We start from the raw sequence: 20,667 nt of genomic DNA, 5'->3' as shown, positions 1-20,667 counted from the left end.
TGAATCAACAGTCCGTTTGAAAATATACAATTCGTTTGAAATGGATAATCAGGATTTTTACAACATGTTTTCGGGAGTTGGTGCTACTCAAAGTCCGGCGAGCATCATGTAAAACGTCAGCTTAGAAAACGAATTGGGAACTATGTAGAAGCCGCCAAAGTTGATGAGTTTAGACGAGTATTCGGGATGGTCCGGGAGATTCAAGAACTGGGTGCAGGCTAATCATTTAGAATGCTGGATGAAAATCGAACGCAAATATGTTCCTCCGATGGATGGGTTGAATATGTTGAAAACTATCACAAGTCTTACAGAAGCGGAGCAAATAGAGTTTAAAGCAGAGGAGAAGATGGTTAGCATTCTGCAGCAAGCGATAAAAGAGGATATTCTAGTTCTGCTACAGCACGATGATAGTGCACAGTCGATATGGCAAGCTTTAGAACAAAAGTTTAAAGGCAGTGCGTCGATGATAAAGAGTAAGAAAGCGCTGATAAAGAAAGAATTTGATATCTTCGCTGGAATTAAAGGCGAATCAACAAAGCAGCTGATTGAGAGATACTGTCATCTAGTCGTTGAAATGAGAAGGTTGAATATTGAGAAAACGAACGAGGAGTGGATAGACAAGTTATGTGATGCACTTCCCTATGAAGAATGGGGAACATATCTGATGATGTTGAAAAATAGTTCAGATTTTGTGAATTACAGTTTGAGTGTGTTTATTGAGAAAATAGAAGCTCATGAGCTGGAGCTGGTAAAAATAAAGAAGATGAATTCAGCAAATATGCCGCAAGATGTGTCATTGTATTATAAAAACAGTCCGACAGCAACAAATGTTCAGAGTCCGAAGATTCAGACCGGTTTTAGTGCAGACAACACCTCCAGTGCTACATCAAATGCTTATCAGTCAAGCCAGTCTACTCCATTTGCCAACTTTGAACCAAATGTTAAAGTTTCAGAATAGAATTCGCCTCAAAGTTCTACAGGGTCAAACCAGCAGGCATTTGTATCTGGGGTGCAGTGTAACATTGCTGTCAACATCAAGAACGGAAATGAGATCACCGAGAATGCAGCCAAGCAGCACATTGCTTTACTGGCATCAGTTTTGGAAGCTTATGAAGGTTTGGTAGCTGGAAGGATCGGTAATCCCGATATGACTAAAGAGGATTACGATCAGATCGATCCGGAAGAACTTGAACTGATAGATATAAAGTGGTGCATGGCGAGTCTGGTACGAAGAGCTCAACGCTTTATGGAGATCACTGGTAGAAGCAGTTTATCAGGCCCTGATCAGAAGTTAGGGTTCGATAAGTCAAAGGTTACCTGTTTTAAGTGCAAAGAACGAGGTCACTTCAAGCGCGAATGTCCCAATCGTGAAGTGCAGAATCATCAAAACCCGTTTACAAACGATTATTACAGACAAGCTATATATCATCGACCAAATCAACAACCTGCTATTCAGAGGCCTCAGATTGAGAACAAACCAGAGAAGGCACTTATCGTAAACCAAGATGATGAAAAAGTTGCATCTGGGTTTAGTTGGGACAAGTATATTCCAGGAAAGGATGATCAAGCAATGATGGCTGAGGTAGTTGAGATTATCGAGACAGTTACAGAGTCGAAGGTTATCGATGAGGTAGTTACTGAGAAGGTCGGTGAAGTAGTTTCTGAGAGTGTTGTTGTTTCTGGTTCTGAAGTGGTTGAGGAAGTAGTTACAGAGATGGTAGATGAAGTTTCTGAAGTGGTGGTTGAAGAAGTTGTTGAGGTTGGTGATCAAGTGATTCCGGAGGTTGTTGAAAAGGTTTCTACAGATAGTTCTGCAGAAGCTGAGGAATCAGTGACTGAAGTTCTCAACTTTCAATCACGGCAGGAGGAATTTGTTTATATAATGAAATCTATTCTGCCTCCTAATGTTTTTGATTCTTTTGCAGATTATTTTGAAGAGCCAAGAACTGGAACGTGTCCGAGATTTGAAGCAGAGAAAGAAGAAGTCGAAGAGGTGATCGATGTTTCAAAGGAAATGACTGGAGAAGCTCTAAAGGAAATTGCAGACAAAGCGTTGATGAGCAAGTTGAAAGAGGTAGACACAGATTTCCAGGAGTCAGTTGATAAGGTGTCAGTTCTAGGAGGGGAAATTGGAGTCCTAGAGGTCAACGTTGTCAAATCGTCTGAGTCAGAGTCAAATCAAGTCGGTAAAGTTGTGTGTGAGGATAAGATTGTTCTTGAAAAGGTTTTAATTCCCGAAACACCATGTCAAAGTTGTTCACAACCTTGCATGGAGTGTCTTGAAAAAGATACTAAGTATCAGGAATTGAAACAATATGTTGATTTGGTGAAATTTGATCTAGAACAGTTAAAAGAGGCTTATGACACGTTATCTAGGTCAATCAAAATGATTCAAAAAGAAAGTATTGAAAATGATAAAGCGACAAAGTTGGCTCAATCCACATTATTTGATAAACAAAGAGAAGTTAATTTTCATCTTGACACGATCGCATCATTAAGAAAAGAACTTGAGTTGGTTAAAATTGAGAATGACAGAATTGATCAAAAATTGATGAGTTATGTAGCTTCATCGTATGTGTTAGAACAAATTGTACCTCAACAGCAACATGCTTCACCTGTCTTCAACAGTGTTCCACCCCAATGTGGAATCATTACACGCAAAAGTATCCAGATGGGGTGGAAGCTGCGTTAAAGCTTAAGTTGAAAACCATTGAAAGTGATTTACCTGATAATATTGACATCACTTTCACTACATCTGACACTGATAACGAATCCCAGGTTATCAAAACTGTCATTGATCAGGTGTTGGATGATGAAAGTGAAAATTCTGAGAAGGCTAACTCGGTGAAGTCTGTCAGTGATTCTGAGGAGGAGGGGAATTTCTTAGATGGTTATTTGTCGAAAACAAATGAAAGTGCGAATGATGATCCGATCATGGTGGTTTACACTATGATTGGAACTGACAAACTTTATTCGGACATTGAGTTTCCGCTTGAGAACGTCAAGTTTGAGAATGTTGAGAAAGTCTTTAAGTTGGATGAATTGAGTGTTAACGAAACCAAGAAAAATGATTTCTTTTCAAAACTGAAAAAGTCAATAGGTTCTTCACATCCCACTAGTCCAGAAAAGAGAAATGGGGTGGGTAAAAGCCAAAACAAGAAAAATCAGTTAAAGAAAAAAGGCATTGGTTTTGAGAAGAAAATGGCTAAACAGGTGTTCAAGCCAAAGGATAGAATTGATGATGTGTTTGTTGTGGGTCCTAGCACTGAGACTGAAAAAGAATATATCTTTAGTCAAAAGGCCGTGGATGATTTCAATGCAGCGCAGAAGCTGAAAGTGGAAACTGTTACTACCACTTTTGTAGAGTATGACAAACGTGTGTGCTATCGCTGCAATGAAATCGGACACATGGCTAAACAGTGTCAGAAAGTTTCTAAGAAACCGGTTATAGAAAAAGCTGTTCAAAAACAAGTAGTTGAGAAGCCAAATGTTGAAAAACCTAAGGTTCAAAACAAAAGTGTTTCAAAACAAATTGTTCAAAAAACTCGATCAAAATCACCGGTTCTTGCAAAGGGTAAACAAGAAATGGTTTCTCCAATCTGAATTCTTAAAAGAGGTGAAAAGTTGAAGTCGGAAGATAAGCCAAAATCGATTTTCGAGATTGGCGAATCTTCTAAGTCTCATAAGACTTCAAAATTTTACCCCAAAGCAAAAGTTTTTGAAAATCAATCGTGGATTGTGAAATCGAAACCGCCAGTTGAAATCAAGAAAATGGAAAGTGTTTTGAAAAATGAGTCAAATCTTGTTAAAGATGATGTTGTTGTGTTTGAGTCTGAGCTTGATAAGTTTTTGTCAGAATTTCCCACATTGAACAACAAAGTAAAACAAGATGTGAAAGAAAAAGAGGCTTCAAATGTTACATTTAATTTTCCTAAAACAAATGAGAAGTGCAATGTAGTGTTCGATTCTGTGTCAGAAGTGAAGAAATCGTGGGCATCATTGTTTGACTAATGTGTTTGTATGTTGGTTGCAGGGGCTGCCCAAGTCTGTGCTTTCGAGATGGATAATGGACAGCGGAGCATCACGCCACATGACTGGGTCATTAGCTCTCTTGTATGATGTCAAAGCCATAAATGGAAGCTACGTGGGGTTTGCTGGAAACCAAGGTGGCAGAATTGTCGGCCAGGGAAAGCTTACCAACGGCGTGATATCTTTTGACAAAGTGAACTACATTATAGAGTTGACAAACAACTTGTTGAGTATATCACAAATCTGTGATAAGGATTTTAGTGTTCATTTTACAAAATCAGAGTGTTTGGTTTTAAAGCCAGGGTTTAAAATCCCTGATGAGTTGGCGCTGTTGCGCGCTCCGAGGGTTAATGATCTTTACATTTTAGATATGAGCGCTGCAACACCAACAACTCCTCAAAAACAATGTTTTGTTACAAAATCAAAAGCTACTGAAAAAGAAACTGTGATGTGGCACCGGAAAATGGGTCATATTCATGTTCGAAAGATGAATTTTCTGGTGCACAATGATTTAGTTGAGGGTGTAAATGTTAAGAATTTTCATTTGTCTGATGATTGCATTGCTTGTAAAAAAGGTAAACAGGTTAGAAAGTCACATCCGCAGAAGATGCTCAACACTATCGGGTTACCTCTTGAGAGATTGCACATGGATCTCTTCGGGCCTGTTAATGTCAAAAGCATCAGCGGGGATTCTTATTGTTTGGTGGTGACAGATGATTATTCGAGGTTTTCGTGGGTCGCATGTTTGGAAAGAAAGGATGAAACTTTCGAGACGTTGATGATTTTGTTTAAAAAGATGGAAACGGTGTACAAGCTGCCAATCAGAAGAATTCGGAGCGATAACGGAACGGAGTTCAAGAATAACAAAATGTACGAGTTCTGCAACGAGAAGGGGATACTACGTGAATTCAGTGCGCCGTACACACCGCAGCAAAACGGTGTGGCTGAACGAAAGAACAGGACCCTGATCGAGACTGCACGTACAATGTTGGCCGATTCCAAGCTTCCGATTTACTTCTGGAGTGAAGCAGTGTTAGCGGCATGCTATACCTTGAACCGAGTTCTCACCGTGAAGAAATACAAAAAGACGTGTTTTGAGCTGCTACATCGATACAAGCCAAATCTTGGATTCCTAGAACCTTTTGGCTCTCCGTGTACTTTTATAGATGTTGATGGTAAATTCGGCGCAAAAGCTAATGAAGGGTTCTTTGTAGGATACGCCAGCCCGCTAAAAAGGGTATTTGTACCGTGTCTGGGGAAGGTGATTCAGGTCCATCATGTGGATTGTCAGAAGCACACACCGTCGCAACAACTTCCCGGACAAAGATTCCTGTTTGACTACGACAAGCTCTGGGAATCGTTTCATTTGCCGTCCGAGCCGAGTGATGAGGAACTTGCTCTTATGTACCTGTATCAGCAAAGTCAGTCACAAGAGCCAGTATCTAGACCGCTAGATGTTCCTACACCCACCGTGGGTACTCACGATGATGAAGCAGGTCCGAGTGGAACCGTTCATATACCGCCAGAGGAACCAGAGGAACCAGCTCCATCATTTGACGTTTCTGACGACTCAGAGGAGGAACCCGCTCCTACCTTTGACGAGGAACCAAATGAGACATCAGAGGAGGCTGTTGATCAAATCGTTGATCTCGACATTTCAAATCTGGAATCGGAAGTTGTGGTGCCTGATACTGTGATGCCACGGACACTGTCTTACCACCCTTCAGAACAAATTATTGGTGATCTACAGAGTGGTGTTAAGACGAGACATCAGATAGACCGTGCTTTCACATGTTTTTATTCAGATATTGCTGATATGCAGAAAGAAGTCTCATTCAAATGTTTTATTTCGCAGATAGAGCCCAGGACTTACAAAGAAGCATTGACCGAGGATAGTTGGGTGAATGCTATGCAGGAGGAACTGCAACAGTTTGAGAAATTGGGCGTCTGGAGACTTGTTGATCTGCCGAAGAACCAGAAGTTGATAAAGACGAAATGGATATTTAAATGTAAACATGACGATAGAGGAGTCGTGGTGAGGAACAAAGCACGTCTAGTGGTCCAAGGCTTCAGCCAGCAGGAGGGAATAGACTATGAAGAGGTTTACGCGCCGGTCGCAAGGCTTGAAGCAATTCGTATTTTTCTAGCCTTTGCATCCTGGAAAGATTTCAAAGTCTATCAACTCGATGTTAAATCAGCTTTTCTGTATGGCAAGATTCGAGAAGAAGTTTATGTGGGGCAACCACCGGGGTTTGCAGATCCACTGAACAGAGATAAGGTGTACCTACTGGATAAAGCATTATACGGTCTACACCAGGCCCCGAGAGCCTGATACGAGACACTTTCAACCTACTTGCTGGACAACGGGTTCACAAGAGGAACAGTAGACAGCACCTTGTTCACGAAAGAAGAAGCTGGACATTTGCTGATCGTGCAGATCTACGTTGATGATATAATTTTTGGTTCCACCAACGACGAGTTGTGCAAACAATTTGAGATTGTAATGAAGAAGAAGTTTGAAATGAGTTCTATGGGGGAGATGAAGTTCTTCCTCGGGTTACAAGTAGAACAACTGCCTGATGGAATCTTCATTCATCAGACGAAGTATGTAAAGGACGTGCTAGACAAGTTTGACATGACAGATTGCAGTCCTACATCTACCCCCCTCGCACAGAACCATGGTATTTGTCCTGACGAACAACGCGTGAAGATGGATGAAACTTTATACCGATCAATCATTGACTCGTTGATGTATCTTACAGCCTCCCGTCCCGACATCATGTATCCGACATGTCTGTGTGCACGATATCAGTCGAATCCGAAGCAATCGCACCTGACGATCGTCAAACGTATCTTACGGTATTTGAAGGGTTGCCCAAGCATCGGCTTGTGGTACCCTCGCTCGGGTGACTTTACCTTATCCGGTTTCGCTGATTCAGATTTTGGTAGCTGTAAGCAGAACGCAAAGTCCACCACTGCTGGGTGCCAGTTCTTTGGAACTCCGCTCGTTACCTGGCAGTGCAAGAAGCAAACTGCAGTTGCGCTCTCCACGTGTGAGGCTGAGTACGTCTCAGCCTCTAGCTGTTGCTCGCAGATCCTCTGGATCCAACAGCAGATGCGCGACTTCGATCTGCAATTCTTGGATACTCCGATATTTGTGGACAATGAAGCAACTATAAATGTGACTAAAAATCCGATTCACCATTCGAAAACAAAACACATTGAAATCCGTCATCATTTTATAAGAGATTGTCACGAAAAGAAGTTAATACGGATTGAACATGTGGGCACCGATGATCAGAAAGCTGATTTTCACACAAAACCGTTTGATAAAAAGAGATTTTATTATCTTTTAAGGTTAAATGGGATGAAAAATCTGCAATCTGGGAGGGTAATCGAGTGTGAAGCCGAATTGGGCGGCGATCTGACATGAATCGTATCGTGTTGTCAATTTTCTTTTGTACAGTTGTATTTTTTTTCCTGCTTTTCGTTAAAAACAAAAACACAAAAATATGTTTTAGTTTTAGGGGGAGATATTCGCAGAAAAATACAAAAACATGATAAAACCATAAAAAATCCAAAAACATTAAAAAATGCCAAAAAGAGCTGTGTAGTATAGGGGAAATGATAGTACATTAGCTAGACGGGCACAGTACGCTAAAGAATTGTAATGTAAAAATGCAATTAAGCAGTCTCGCTAAAGATGTGCCGGTAGGTTCTTACAGAATTAGTAGATCAGTTTGGGATATAAGCTAAATTTAACTTGCGTTTTCGTGGGGAACACCTCCAGGATATATAGGTAACCCCTGAAATCCTGTTTGAAAGGTCCCGTATTCTAAGATACTAGGTCTTTATGCTCGGTGATATCTGGGGTATTATCCCGGGACTTCTGCTGTATGGAAGTACTGACCTAGTCCCCGGATAATACTTTTCGCAAAAAGCTTTGAAACATAAGCTTCACCCTCAGCATGCTGATGAAACAATAAAATTGATAGTCGCTGCTGTTGAAATGCAAAAGATCCTCTAAAGGGGACCCACCTTAAAGTCGAACCGTCATCTCTCTGCTGAACGGAAGTTCTGACCTGAGCTCTCACGGTTTCGCATCTACCCCCAACAGATATCAGCCGTGGTATACTCACCTGTAAGACTGAATACTGGGATCAGGATACGGGAGTATATACTGAGGTGGGAACACATGTCAACGTTTAAGTCTTTAAAACACTAATCATGTATCCCGAACAGTTTGAAAGTTTTGCGAGAATTTAAATGGATCAATATATCGGCAATCTACGCGAACTGTTTAATGCTTAAAATGTAATATCAGCTTAATGGTACTTGGGTTCTGTCGGCAGCTGATATGATCCCCTAACACGCTCACAAAAATATTGTGTGTATATATTTCAGTTTGTACAGCTTAAAACCCAAAAAGATTTTCTTTTCTCATTTTATTTTCGACAACTGATACTGGGAATTGGAAGATCAAAGCCTGTGTGCAGATCATGTCAGTGTCTGATGAGGGTTGGGAAAGTTGTGATTGAAAGCTAAGATTGGTATAGTATTTGACAGATAAAATTTGAAATGTTCAAAGTTCATTAAGTTGAACCGTTTTTGAAACAAAACGTCAGGGTACTACATAAATCTGATCTGATCATCCAGGGCCATTAATTTGGACTTGGTAGATCAAACAGTTGACCAAGGTCATTAACTTGGACTTGGTCAGCTGGGTAGAACAATGTTCAATCAGAAAATTGCTTAAAATGAAAAGTTTTGAAAATTCAAGTGTTTGACCGTTTGAAAACTCAACCTACCGTTTGAAAATGGTTAACCGTTTGAAAGCTGTTTACATCATTTGAAAATCACTGACCGTTTGAATGTTTCAAACGGAAGGGTCTTAAGTATAAATACCTCAGATGTCCGTTTGAAACATTATTACATCACTTAGTTCATTTCAAACGGCAAGGCGATTTCAAACGAAAGAGCGTACAACTGTGTTTTCTTTGAATTTTCAACCGGATCTTGTGAGTTTCTTTGGATTATTCAGTCATAATCATGGTGAAGGTAAGTTTCTGAACCGATTGTCTTCGTATTTTGTCCTATTTACATGACAGTGATGCTCTGTTTCGAATATTTTTAGATCTAGGGTTTCTTACATAGTGAAAATTGCAATTGATCAATAGGGTAGTGTCGTTTTGGATGAAATTTCATTGTATGATAGTTTAATTGTTCAAATTTGTAGTGTTTACACACATTTACATGTCTGCAGATTGTTCATGTATAGATTTAGGATGTTACAGTTGTTCTTGATTGATGAAATTCATATCTGTGTGCTCGGTTTCTTTCATAGATCAAACCCTTAGCTGTAATTTCTCTGATTTGATCTGTAGATATAGGTTAGGGTTTGGATCTAATTTCAAACGAACAGGACCTAACCGTTTGAAAAGTGTTCGTTTGAAGGGTCCCGTTTGAAAGTCTTCGTTTGAGGGATCCAGTTTGAGTTTCCTCGTTTGAACTCAGATCGTTTGAGTTTTATAGTTTGAACTTAGTCAGTTTGAGTTTCCTCGTTTGAACTCAGACAGTTTGAGTTTCATCATTTGAATATTATTCGTTTGAATGATTGACCGTTTGAGATTCATCGTTTGAACTCAGGCCGTTTGAGATTCATCGTTTGAACTCAGGCCGTTTGAGATTCATCGTTTGAACTCAGGCCGTTTGAATGTCAACCGTTTGAATGTTGCCTGTTTGAATGTCAACCGTTTGAATGTTGCCTGTTTGAATGTCATCAGTTTGAAGTTTGATATTTTTGTATCTAATTGTGTTGAATGTTTGTGTTTTGCAGCCAACTTCGACATTATTCAATCCTATTCACAATGCTTGCTGCAATCTGGATGAGGAGCAAAATCCGAAGTTATCAGAATTCAAAGATATTCTGGAATTCATGAGGAGGATACCTATTCTGAAAGCTTTGACAGAGAGACGTCTAGTATTCAGATCACATATCAAACGCTTTTGGAAGAATGCTTCGTATGATGATCAAAACAAGACAATTAACTCAGTTGTGAAGATAGACGATGAAAAGAAACCTATTGTCATTACTGAAGCATTTATCAGAGAAGTAATTGGGTTTCCAGATGAAGAGAATTCACCAACAAAGTTGCTAGAAAAGATGGTCAAAGGGTGTTTACTAAGAATGGGATATGTAGGTGAATTGAATAGTGCCAGTTATTTGAAATCAAAGTTCACCAAGCCTTATAAGTTTCTGATTCATGCAGTATTGATTTCAATGAGTCATCAGAAAGGCGGTTATGATACCATGCGTGATTATTTGATGAACATGGTTGTAGCACTTGTATTGAACAAAAGATATAACTTTTCTCATATTGTTTTCCATTACATGGTTGAGGAAATAGTGTCGGACAGAAAGACTTGGTTATATCCAAGATTTGTACAAATGATATTGGATCATGCTTATCCGAATTTGATTAGAGATGAAGTAAATGATCTATTGGTGTTATCGCACATGGATAATGATTCGATTAGAGCTTTAGCCAAGTATCATCCAAAACATCCAGAGCCGACTAAATCTACTGAACTATTTGGAGCAATTAAAGATATCAATTATCAAGATCCTGATCCTGAGAATCATGAGCATTGGAGAAATGAGGAAGAAAGAAAAGAGAAAAGTTATGAAGAAGAACTGAAGATCCTTAAAAGTTTTATTTCTAAGAGAAGTGAATGGTTCTTGAAAGAAGAAAAGAAGAAGTCAAAGAAATCTACTCCTACTGTGAAATCAGGCGAAGAATCTTCTTCACAACCGAAAAAGAAACAAAAGAAAGCAACTCCAATGTCCTTGGTTGATGAGCCTGATGAAGATATCCCTGCTGCAAATGTTGAAAAGGAGCAAGAAGTGGCTGCTGCTGAAAATATAGAAATTAATGCAGAATTGTTTACAACTGATACAGATTTTGTTGAGAATGTTGTGCAGACTGTTACGTCTGACATTCAGAAAGAGAAAGAGAAAGAGAAAGTGATTGATGATATTGAAGGTGATGACGTGGACAAAGTCACGACTAGTTCTTCCAGTTCCTCAGATGATGAAGTTGTGGATGAGGTTGAACGTGAAAGAAGAATGAGAGAAGAGGCAGAGAAAGAAAGGCTGATTAAGAAAAGAAAGAGGCAAGAACAGGAGGATGCTCCCTATGTTCCATCACCAGAGCATGTGACAGGATCTCAATCAACTCCAAAAGTTAAAAGAAAAGCTGGTGGTCGGAAGAAAGCAACTCCAAAGATACAAATGTCTAAGAAACCCCAGAAGATTGTACAGAAGAAGCAATTAGAAAAGGAAAGTCAAAAACCTCCAACACCTCCTCATGAACCTACACCTCCACAATCTCCCATTCACCAATCTCCACCTAGACAGCCTACACCACCACAACAATCATCTTCACCAAGATTTCCTACACCCCCAAATCAACAATTACCTATTTCACAATCAACACCACCACCACAACAACCATATTACACTTCACAAGATATCTTCGGCACACCTCCACTCACCCAAGTACAACCTGGTTCTTCGAGTAAAGGTCTTCTGTCACCGCAAGATAGTCTACTAGACGTTGACTTCGACTTTGCAAATAATTCGCAAGTGTTGAAATTGGAGAAGAAAATAGAGAATGTGATTGCAGAAAACAAGAGGTTGGCAGCTGAAAACAAAAAGGCAGCTAATAGAGAAAAACTGCTTGTAAATCGTGTTCAGGAATTAGAAAAGAAAGCTGAAGATGATCAATCTGAAATTGATATTCTGAAGGTTCGTGTATCTGAACTTGAAGAAGAAAAGAACAGACGTGATGCACAGAATGAATACTTTGAGTTGAAACATAAAGAGCTGAATGAAGCGAAAAGAGCTAAAGATCATGAGTTGTATATGTTACACAAAGTGGTTGAAAGTATGTTGGGATCATCCGTAGAAGATAAGTTTGAAGAGCTACAGGTTGCAGAAGTTCGTGCTAAACGTCAAGCAGAGATTGAACGACAGATGAAGGATAAGGGTAAAGGAGTTGAAGAAAGTTCAGCTATGCCTGAAATGTCTCTTGTACCTTCGATGGTGATCGATAATCCTGAGCCTATCTCTGCAGTTCCTGGCCTATTCGAAGAAGAAACTCCAATGCCTAAATTAATTGGTGGCGAAGATGAAGAGGATGATGAAGATGATGATGAGGATGACTTTGTATTCTCTGCAAGCAGTCATAGTTCAAAAGGTAATGATGATGATGATGATGCAGGAGGATCTGGGATTAAAGTTACAGAAGCTGCAAATGAAAAAGTCGTTGATGATTTGATGAACGACACAATCAATGAAGAAAGTGGTGAAGCTGAAGGTAAGGGGGAGTCGAGTAAGACACAGATTGTAGAGCATCATGAGCCTTTGTTTGTGAATCTAGATGCGTATAAGGAAATGTTGAAAGGTGTAAACCCTGAAATTTCCTTCGACTTTGAAGAGGACTTAGAATCGTTTGATATCAATAAACAACAAGATTATAAGTATGATTATGTTGAAGATGCTGATATCTACGACAGAGTTGAGGTTGAAGAATGTTCGGATAATGAAGAGGTTCCTGAAGATACTTCGAAACTTCCAACGTTAATTGAGTTCTTTGCTGCTGAGAATAGAGATGAATTACGTCAAAAAGTGACTGAAGCGGTGAATGATAATGTATTTGAATGTTTGAGGAAAGAAGCTGAGCAGGAAGGCCAATCTAATGTTGATAAAGAAGGTCAATCGAATGTTGAAGAAATTGATCGTTCTAAATGGTTTAAAGATTCTCATGAAAGAAAATTCAAGAGGCCGCTGAAGTTCTTCCAACGAGATCGAAATGTTTCGCTTGGAGATATTATTAGTTGGGGTTTTCTTCCGCAAGTTAATGCTTATGCTATTCGAAGAGAATATGGCGTCCAGTATTTTGAACGTTTATATGACATAATGTCATTACCGTGGTGGGACGTTGATGAATTAGCAAAGGTGAGAGTCTTGGATTACAAGGTGAGAAAGAATGATACCGCGATGTGGGGCTACATCAAATATGAACAATTGAAGTCATTTCGAAAGTGGAAGCCACATCGTCCAAGGCGTGTTCAGAGAGTTGATCCGGAAACTGGGGTTGTAGAAATTATTCTGAATGTGAAGCCTCCGCGTACAATGAAGACAATTCCGATGCCAGAAATGGAGCAGGAATTCTATAAGGCTTTATTGATTGGGTTTACAGTTGCAGAACGACCGAAGCAATAATCACGTACAGAGCTGGTGGAGAGTTGAGAGATATTCATGTTTACGACCCGATGTGGTTAGTTAATTGCTCAGCGAAAGACATCGAATGTCTATTCATTAACAAGATTCGCTACTCGCCAGCAGATAAAGAGCAAGCTCTTCAGTTCCAACGTGTTGTATCACTATGCTTTCAGAAAGGTATCAACTCTGAAAGCAAGTGGAAATCATCGTGGTGGTCTTTAGACAAGAAGATGAAGAAGAAAGCGAAGCGTGAGCGTGAACGTGAGAATCAAAGGATGGAAGAAAATAGAGGAAAGTTTTTGAAGCAACAAGAAAAAGAAGAGAAAGCGAGGAAGAAAAAGAATGAAAAGATCAGAGTTGCGCTAAGTAGAAAGCCAAAACCGAAGGAAGAGAAATACAGAGCTGTTCAAAGACCTAAAGACCAAGACTGAAGACTGCGGCTCTATCCAAGGGGGAGTTTGTTGGTGCAGTATGTCTAAAGCCTATGTCTTAAGTCTAGGGTCTAAATATGTCAAGTTTGTATAGTTTAGGGGTCAAATTTGTAAAGTTTTAGTTTGTTTATTGTCTGTCCGTTTGAAACTAGTCCGTTTGAGTTTCAAACGGAAGGGTATGTAAGCTGGCCGTTTGAAACGGTGTGTGTTATTTCAAATGGTCAGGAATGCCTATATATAGGCTTGTGTGCTTTTCATTCCAAACGGCCAGATCTGAAGTGTACTGTTACTCTGCCAAATTTTCAAGTCAAAGTGAATGAGAAGCAAGTAGTTAAAGTATCTGCAACGTATCTTCACCTAATTTTCTACTTTTTCTAACTGATTCTACTCTGATTGAGTGTTTCCGCCACTAAATTAGTGTGTATTGCTCAAATTGACTCATTCTAGAGGTCAAACTGATCCTACAATTGGAATCAGAGCCAGTTGTGAGTGATTACACTTGAATCAGTTGGTTTTTCAGCTCAGAAAAGGATTACAGAACATTTGGCCGGTTAAATTGGACTGAATTTTTGACAGAGTGTGTAAAACTATCTACTAATCAATCCTTGTGAATATCAGATCTTGATTCAATCTAAAAATTAGAAAAATTGACTGAAAACTACCTTCCGTTTGAACGAAGATATGGTGTCCGTTTGAAATGTGTATCCCATCGTTTGAAAAATCAGGTTCCATCGCTTGAAAGTTGATCCCATCGTTTGAAATTAGATCCCATCGTTTGTAATGGATCCTATCGTTTGAAACCCACCGTTTGAACCTGATCCCACCGTTTGAACCTGATCCCACCGTTTGAACCTGATTCCACCGTTTGAACTTGATCCCATCGTTTGAAAAGTGACTGTCCGTTTGAAACTGTTGTGTAAACTACAATCTGTCGTTTGAGACTGTTTCACCGTTTGAACATTAGCAGTCCGTTTGAATCAACAGTCCGTTTGAAAATATACAATTCGTTTGAAATGGATAATCAGGATTTTTACAACATGTTTTCGGGAGTTGGTGCTACTCAAAGTCCGGCGAGCATCATGCAAAACGTCAGCTTAGAAAACGAATTGGGAACTATGCAGAAGCCGCCAAAGTTGATGAGTTTAGACGAGTATTCGGGATGGTCCGGGAGATTCAAGAACTGGGTGCAGGCTAATCATTTAGAATGCTGGATGAAAATCGAACGCAAATATGTTCCTCCGATGGATGGGTTGAATATGTTGAAAACTATCACAAGTCTTACAGAAGCGGAGCAAATAGAGTTTAAAGCAGAGAAGAAGATGGTTAGCATTCTGCAGCAAGCGATAAAAGAGGATATTCTAGTTCTGCTACAGCACGATGATAGTGCACAGTCGATATGGCAAGCTTTAGAACAAAAGTTTAAAGGCAGTGTGTCGATGATAAAGAGTAAGAAAGCACTGATAAAGAAAGAATTTGATATCTTCGCTGGAATTAAAGGCGAATCGACAAAGCAGCTGATTGAGAGATACTGTCATCTAGTCGTTGAAATGAGAAGGTTGAATATTGAGAAAACGAACAAGGAGTGGATAGACAAGTTATGTGATGCACTTCCCTATGAAGAATGGGGAACATATCTGATGATGTTGAAAAATAGTTCAGATTTTGTGAATTACAGTTTGAGTGTGTTTATTGAGAAAATAGAAGCTCATGAGCTGGAGCTGGAAAAAATAAAGAAGATGAATCCAGCAAATATGCCGCAAGATGTGTCATTGTATTATAAAAACAGTCCGACAGCAACAAATGTTCAGAGTCCGAAGATTCAGACCGGTTTTAGTGCAGACAACACCTCCAGTGCTACATCAAATGCTTATCAGTCAAGCCAGTCTACTCCATTTGCCAACTTTGAACCAAATGTTAAAGTTTCAGAATAGAATTCGCCTCAAAGTTCTACAGGGTCAAACCAGCAGGCATTTGTATCTGGGGTGCAGTGTAACATTGCTGTCAACATCAAGAACGTAAATGAGATCACCGAGAATGCAGCCAAGCAGCACATTGCTTTACTGGCATCAGTTTGGAAGCTTATGAAGGTTTGGTAGCTGGAAGGATCGGTAATCCCGATATGACTAAAGAGGATTACGATCAGATCGATCCGGAAGAACTTGAACTGATAGATATAAAGTGGTGCATGGCGAGTCTGGTACGAAGAGCTCAACGCTTTATGGAGATCACTGGTAGAAGCAGTTTATCAGGCCCTGATCAGAAGTTAGGGTTCGATAAGTCAAAGGTTACCTGTTTTAAGTGCAAAGAACGAGGTCACTTCAAGCGCGAATGTCCCAATCGTGAAGTGCAGAATCATCAAAACCCGTTTACAAACGATTATTACAGACAAGCTATATATCATCGACCAAATCAACAACCTGCTGTTCAGAGGCCTCAAATTGAGAACAAACCAGAGAAGGCACTTATCGTAAACCAAGATGATGAAAAAGTTGCATCTGGGTTTAGTTGGGACAAGTATATTCCAGGAAAGGATGATCAAGCAATGATAGCTGAGGTAGTTGAGATTATCGAGACAGTTGCAGAGTCGAAGGTTATCGATGAGGTAGTTACTAAGAAGGTCGGTGAAGTAGTTTCTGAGAGTGTTGTTGTTTCTGGTTCTGAAGTGGTTGAGGAAGTAGTTACTGAGATGGTAGATGAAGTTTCTGAAGTGGTGGTTGAAGAAGTTGTTGAGGTTGGTGATCAAGTGATTCCGGAGGTTGTTGAAAAGGTTTCTACAGATAGTTCTGCAGAAGCTGAGGAATCAGTGACTGAAGTTCATCTATTTTCTACTTTTTCTTACTGATTCTGCTCTGATTGAGTGTTTCCGCCACTCAATTAGTGTGTATTGCTCAAATTGACTCATTCTAGAGGTCAAACTGATCCTACAAGAAGAAGTAGTATCCTTACATGGAGTTCCGCTCTCCATTGTATCGGATAGAGCTAGTCGTTTCACTTCCCATTTCTGGACTAGTTTTCAGAAAGCAATGGGAACCCGACTAAATTTAAGTACTGCATATCATCCACAATCAGACGGACAAAGTGAAAGAACAATACAAACTCTGGAAGACATGCTCCGGGCATGTGTGATTAATTTCGGTGGAAATTGGGATGACCTCCTACCTTTAATTGAATTCTTCTATAACAGTAGTTATCATTCAAGTATCGAAGCTGCCCCATTCGAAGCACTGTATGGACGCAAGTGCCGAACCCCAATTTGTTGGGCAGAAATAGGAGAAAGACAATTATCAGGACCTGAAATTGTGCAAGAAACCACTGACAAGATAACTCAAATCAAAGAAAGACTGAAAACGGCCCGAGATCGTCAGAAAAGCTATGCAGACAATCGCCGCAAGCCGCTAGAGTTTCAAGTCGGAGACAGGTACTTTTAAAAGTTTCTCCTTGGAAAGGAATCATACGATTTGGTAAGAAAGGAAAGCTGAGTCCAAGGTACGTAGGACCATTTCCAGTAATTCAACGAATAGGACCAGTTGCTTGTCGTTTACAACTACCAGAAGAACTAGCTGGGGTACATGATGTATTTCATGTATCCAATCTCAAGAAATGTCTATCAGACGAATCCCTGGTAGTACCTCTTCAAGATGTAGAGGTAAATGAAAGGTTAAAATTTGTAGAGAGGCCACTGCAGATAGAAGACAGAAAAGTCAAATTTCTCAAGCACAAAAGACTAGTGCTGGTCAAAGTCAAGTGGGATTCAAAAAGAGGACCTGAATATACTTGGGAGCTAGAATCAGAGATAAAGCGAAAATATCCTCACTTATTTCAATAAATCTCGAGGACGAGATTTTAATTAAGGTGGGGAGGATGTAAGGATCTTCAAAAATGTCCCTAAATAACCCATAAATACAAAATCGGACCTTGAAACCCTACTGTTCATGAAAAATCAAGAAAATTTGGGTTTCAGGCGGGCCGCGTAAGGGTAAGCCTATGGCTTACGCGGGCCGCTACAACTCGATAACTAACCGGATAAGTTTTAAGGTTTCCAGACGGGCCGCGTAAACCATAAGGTATGTTTACGCGGGCCGCGTCAACTTAAGTTTGACCGGATAAGTATTCCGGGGCCACGTGTTGACCAGCTGGGGACCTACTCATGACCAATTAAACCTACGCCTAGACTAGGCGGCCTCGCGGGCCGCGTAAGATGTATGTGTGGGTTTACGCGGGCCGCGTAAAACCCATTTTCAGGCTATAAATAGCCTAGCTCAGGGGCTTTCATTCTGTGTCGACGAAACTTTCCAAAAACGAAGTTAGGCTGTTCAAAATCATAAATTCATATAGTGAGGTACTGCTACGATACCGGGTATTAACTCGATCGCTGTTATGATTCAATGTCCGATCGATTAAAACTATCCGATGAATGTTTAAGTGCTGCTCAAATTAGGGTTTATACTTTGTCATTCGTCGTTAATTCGATGGATGTTTAAGTATTGCACTTTGTCATTTATCGTGAGGGTTTGATCTCGTGAGTTGTCGTAAATGCTGTATTAGTTACTAACCTGGTTCGTGTGCATTGTTATTTAAATTAGGTTACCAGGATAATCAATAGGCTAAGCTTTGCCCGTATAAATCTGCAATATGAGTCATTCTCTTTTTACCAAATTTGCTTTCAAAATCATGTTTAGTTTTAAAGTTATACTTACAGGGACTAAGTCTTTGTAATCACCAAGTTACAGCCGGTATGTGGGGTTTTGTATACATTACTTGATAACCGTCACCATTGGACAACGAGTTAGCCAAGGGGTGATATGACCACAGTCACAGACAATTGGACAACGAGATAGCCAATAGGTGGTCGAGTGACAAATACTTTGGGTATATGGTTGATAAACAGAAACATTGTAATCGCTCTTAATACTGTAAATTATAACTAAACACTGTTTTAACAAAAAGAATGATTCACTTAGTATTTTCCCGCTGACAAAACCTTTTTCAAACATGTTTCAGGTGATCTGTTGTGATCCAGGAAAAGTGCCGTGAAGCACTACAAGCTTAAGGAAGTGGCTCAAAATAAAATAAAGAAACATGTTTTGTAAAAATAAAGATTTCCCAGTGAAATCACTTTATTGTAAATTACAGGGTTTTATCCCTAAATTATATAATAAATTAAACGGGCATTTCAAGTATTAAAATGATCCTGATAAAGTCTTCTGCTGTTGCATTTATTAAATAACACAGGATTCCTGTCCCGCGGCTCTTGAGCGGGTCAAACCGGGGCTAGGGTCGTGACACTTTCCCCAAATGTAGGCATTGACTTGTTAAGGACAATGTTTTTATTTTTTTTTTTTTTAACTTTTTACCTTGCACAAAATAGTATCAACCATGAGCAAAAATCTTCTAATTTACCAGTGTCAAAGAGTGCAGTGAATATCTAATTTATTTATTTAAGGAAAAGAAAAAAAGGTTTTAGAGTCATTTAAAAGAATTTTGTCGGTAATAAAGGTGTTTTTATGGTAGTTGAATATAAAAGTTTAGGTGGTAATGAATGATTGGTGGAATCTAAGATCACTCGGTGTGTGGCTCGTCCCGAGACGTCGTGGGGCGGCGACAAGCCTCAACACCATTTCCACACTTTCGGCGTCGTCAAGATCGGCCAAGGGAGACGATGGGACGCACACAAAATGACAAAAAAATTGAACGTTGGAATGTAGCCGTTGTAAAAAAAGTTATTTTTCTCAATCCCACTTTATAAATATACACCATTTATTCTCCCACTTTTAACCCAAAATCTTTCCAATCTCTCTCATATTTTTATACACCATCATAAGGCATGTCTTCTTCTTTTTCATCGTGGTGCTCGTCATCTTCGGGTGAGGGCGAATAATTTTTTGCAAACTTTATTATGCACGCAACGCAGATGATCATGGAGGAGGACGAAGAGGCAGAAACGTCGTCACAACCGCAAACTAGGGCAACGACCTTAAACCGAGACCGAGAAGGTATTTTTTTAGTGTATCTTTATTTAAATTTAATAATATATTTAATTTTTTACAGTGTTAATAATGAATTTAATTTATTTTTCGTTGTTAATATATAGCCGGCCGTGATAATTTAGTGGCCGATTATTTTGCCGATGAACCTGTGTACACGGACGCGATGTTTCGATGTCGGTTTCGAATGAGTCGTCAACTGTTCTTACGTATCGCAGAGGACTTGGCGCAGTCTGATCTGTTTTTCACACTACGATACGACGCTAGGGGCCGTAGGGGATTCACCACTTTACAGAAATGTACGTCGGCCATTCGCCAACTGGCATATGGGACGGCACCCGATTCATTGGACGAGTATTTAAGGATGTCCGAAAGAACTGCACGTGAATGTTTGCACAGGTTTTGCGAATGGACCGTGAAGTTATATAGCGAGAAATATATACAGAAATCAAACGCAAACGACGTCTAAAAATTATATCAAGCACACAAACAAAGACACGGTTTTTTAGGAATGCTCGGGAGCATTGATTGCATGCACTGGCCGTGGCAGAACTGCCCTACTGCCTTGCAAGGTCAATATACTCGGGGCGATCATGGTCATCCAACTATAGTTCTAGAGGCTGTTGCGTCACAGGATCTCTGGATTTGGCATTTTTTTTGTCTGTCTGGTTCACTAAACGACCTTAACGTCATCTACCAGTCACATATATTTGACGATGTAATAGCAGGAACAGGTCCAGACACCTGTTTTATGGTTTCGGGGGTGGAATACAGGCGAGGTTATTACCTTGTGGATGGTATATACCCAACGTACTCTACAATCGTTAAAACTATTCCGCACCTGACAGATAATAAAAGAAAGAAATTTGCGAAGTTTCAAGAGGGAGCAAGAAAAGGTATTGAACGGTGTTTTGGGGTTCTACAAAAAAAAATGCCA

The 20,667-nt window shown here is 39.8% G+C and overlaps 1 protein-coding gene across 1 annotated transcript; it reads left to right on the top strand.

The window, feature by feature from the left end:
• Positions 1-16,288: 16,288 nt before the first annotated feature.
• Positions 16,289-20,199, top strand: LOC118488894. Its single transcript, XM_035986311.1, has 3 exons — positions 16,289-16,558; positions 19,658-19,739; positions 19,838-20,199. The coding sequence occupies exons 1-3, from the start codon at positions 16,289-16,291 to the stop codon at positions 20,197-20,199; spliced, it is 714 nt and encodes a 237-aa protein (XP_035842204.1).
• Positions 20,200-20,667: the final 468 nt, after the last annotated feature.

The sequence above is a fragment of the Helianthus annuus genome, chromosome 17, assembly GCF_002127325.2.
Source record: "Helianthus annuus cultivar XRQ/B chromosome 17, HanXRQr2.0-SUNRISE, whole genome shotgun sequence".
Taxonomy (NCBI): Eukaryota; Viridiplantae; Streptophyta; class Magnoliopsida; order Asterales; family Asteraceae; genus Helianthus; species Helianthus annuus.
The sequence above is the reverse complement of the archived record's forward strand: the minus strand, read 5'-3'. Positions and strand labels throughout refer to the sequence as shown.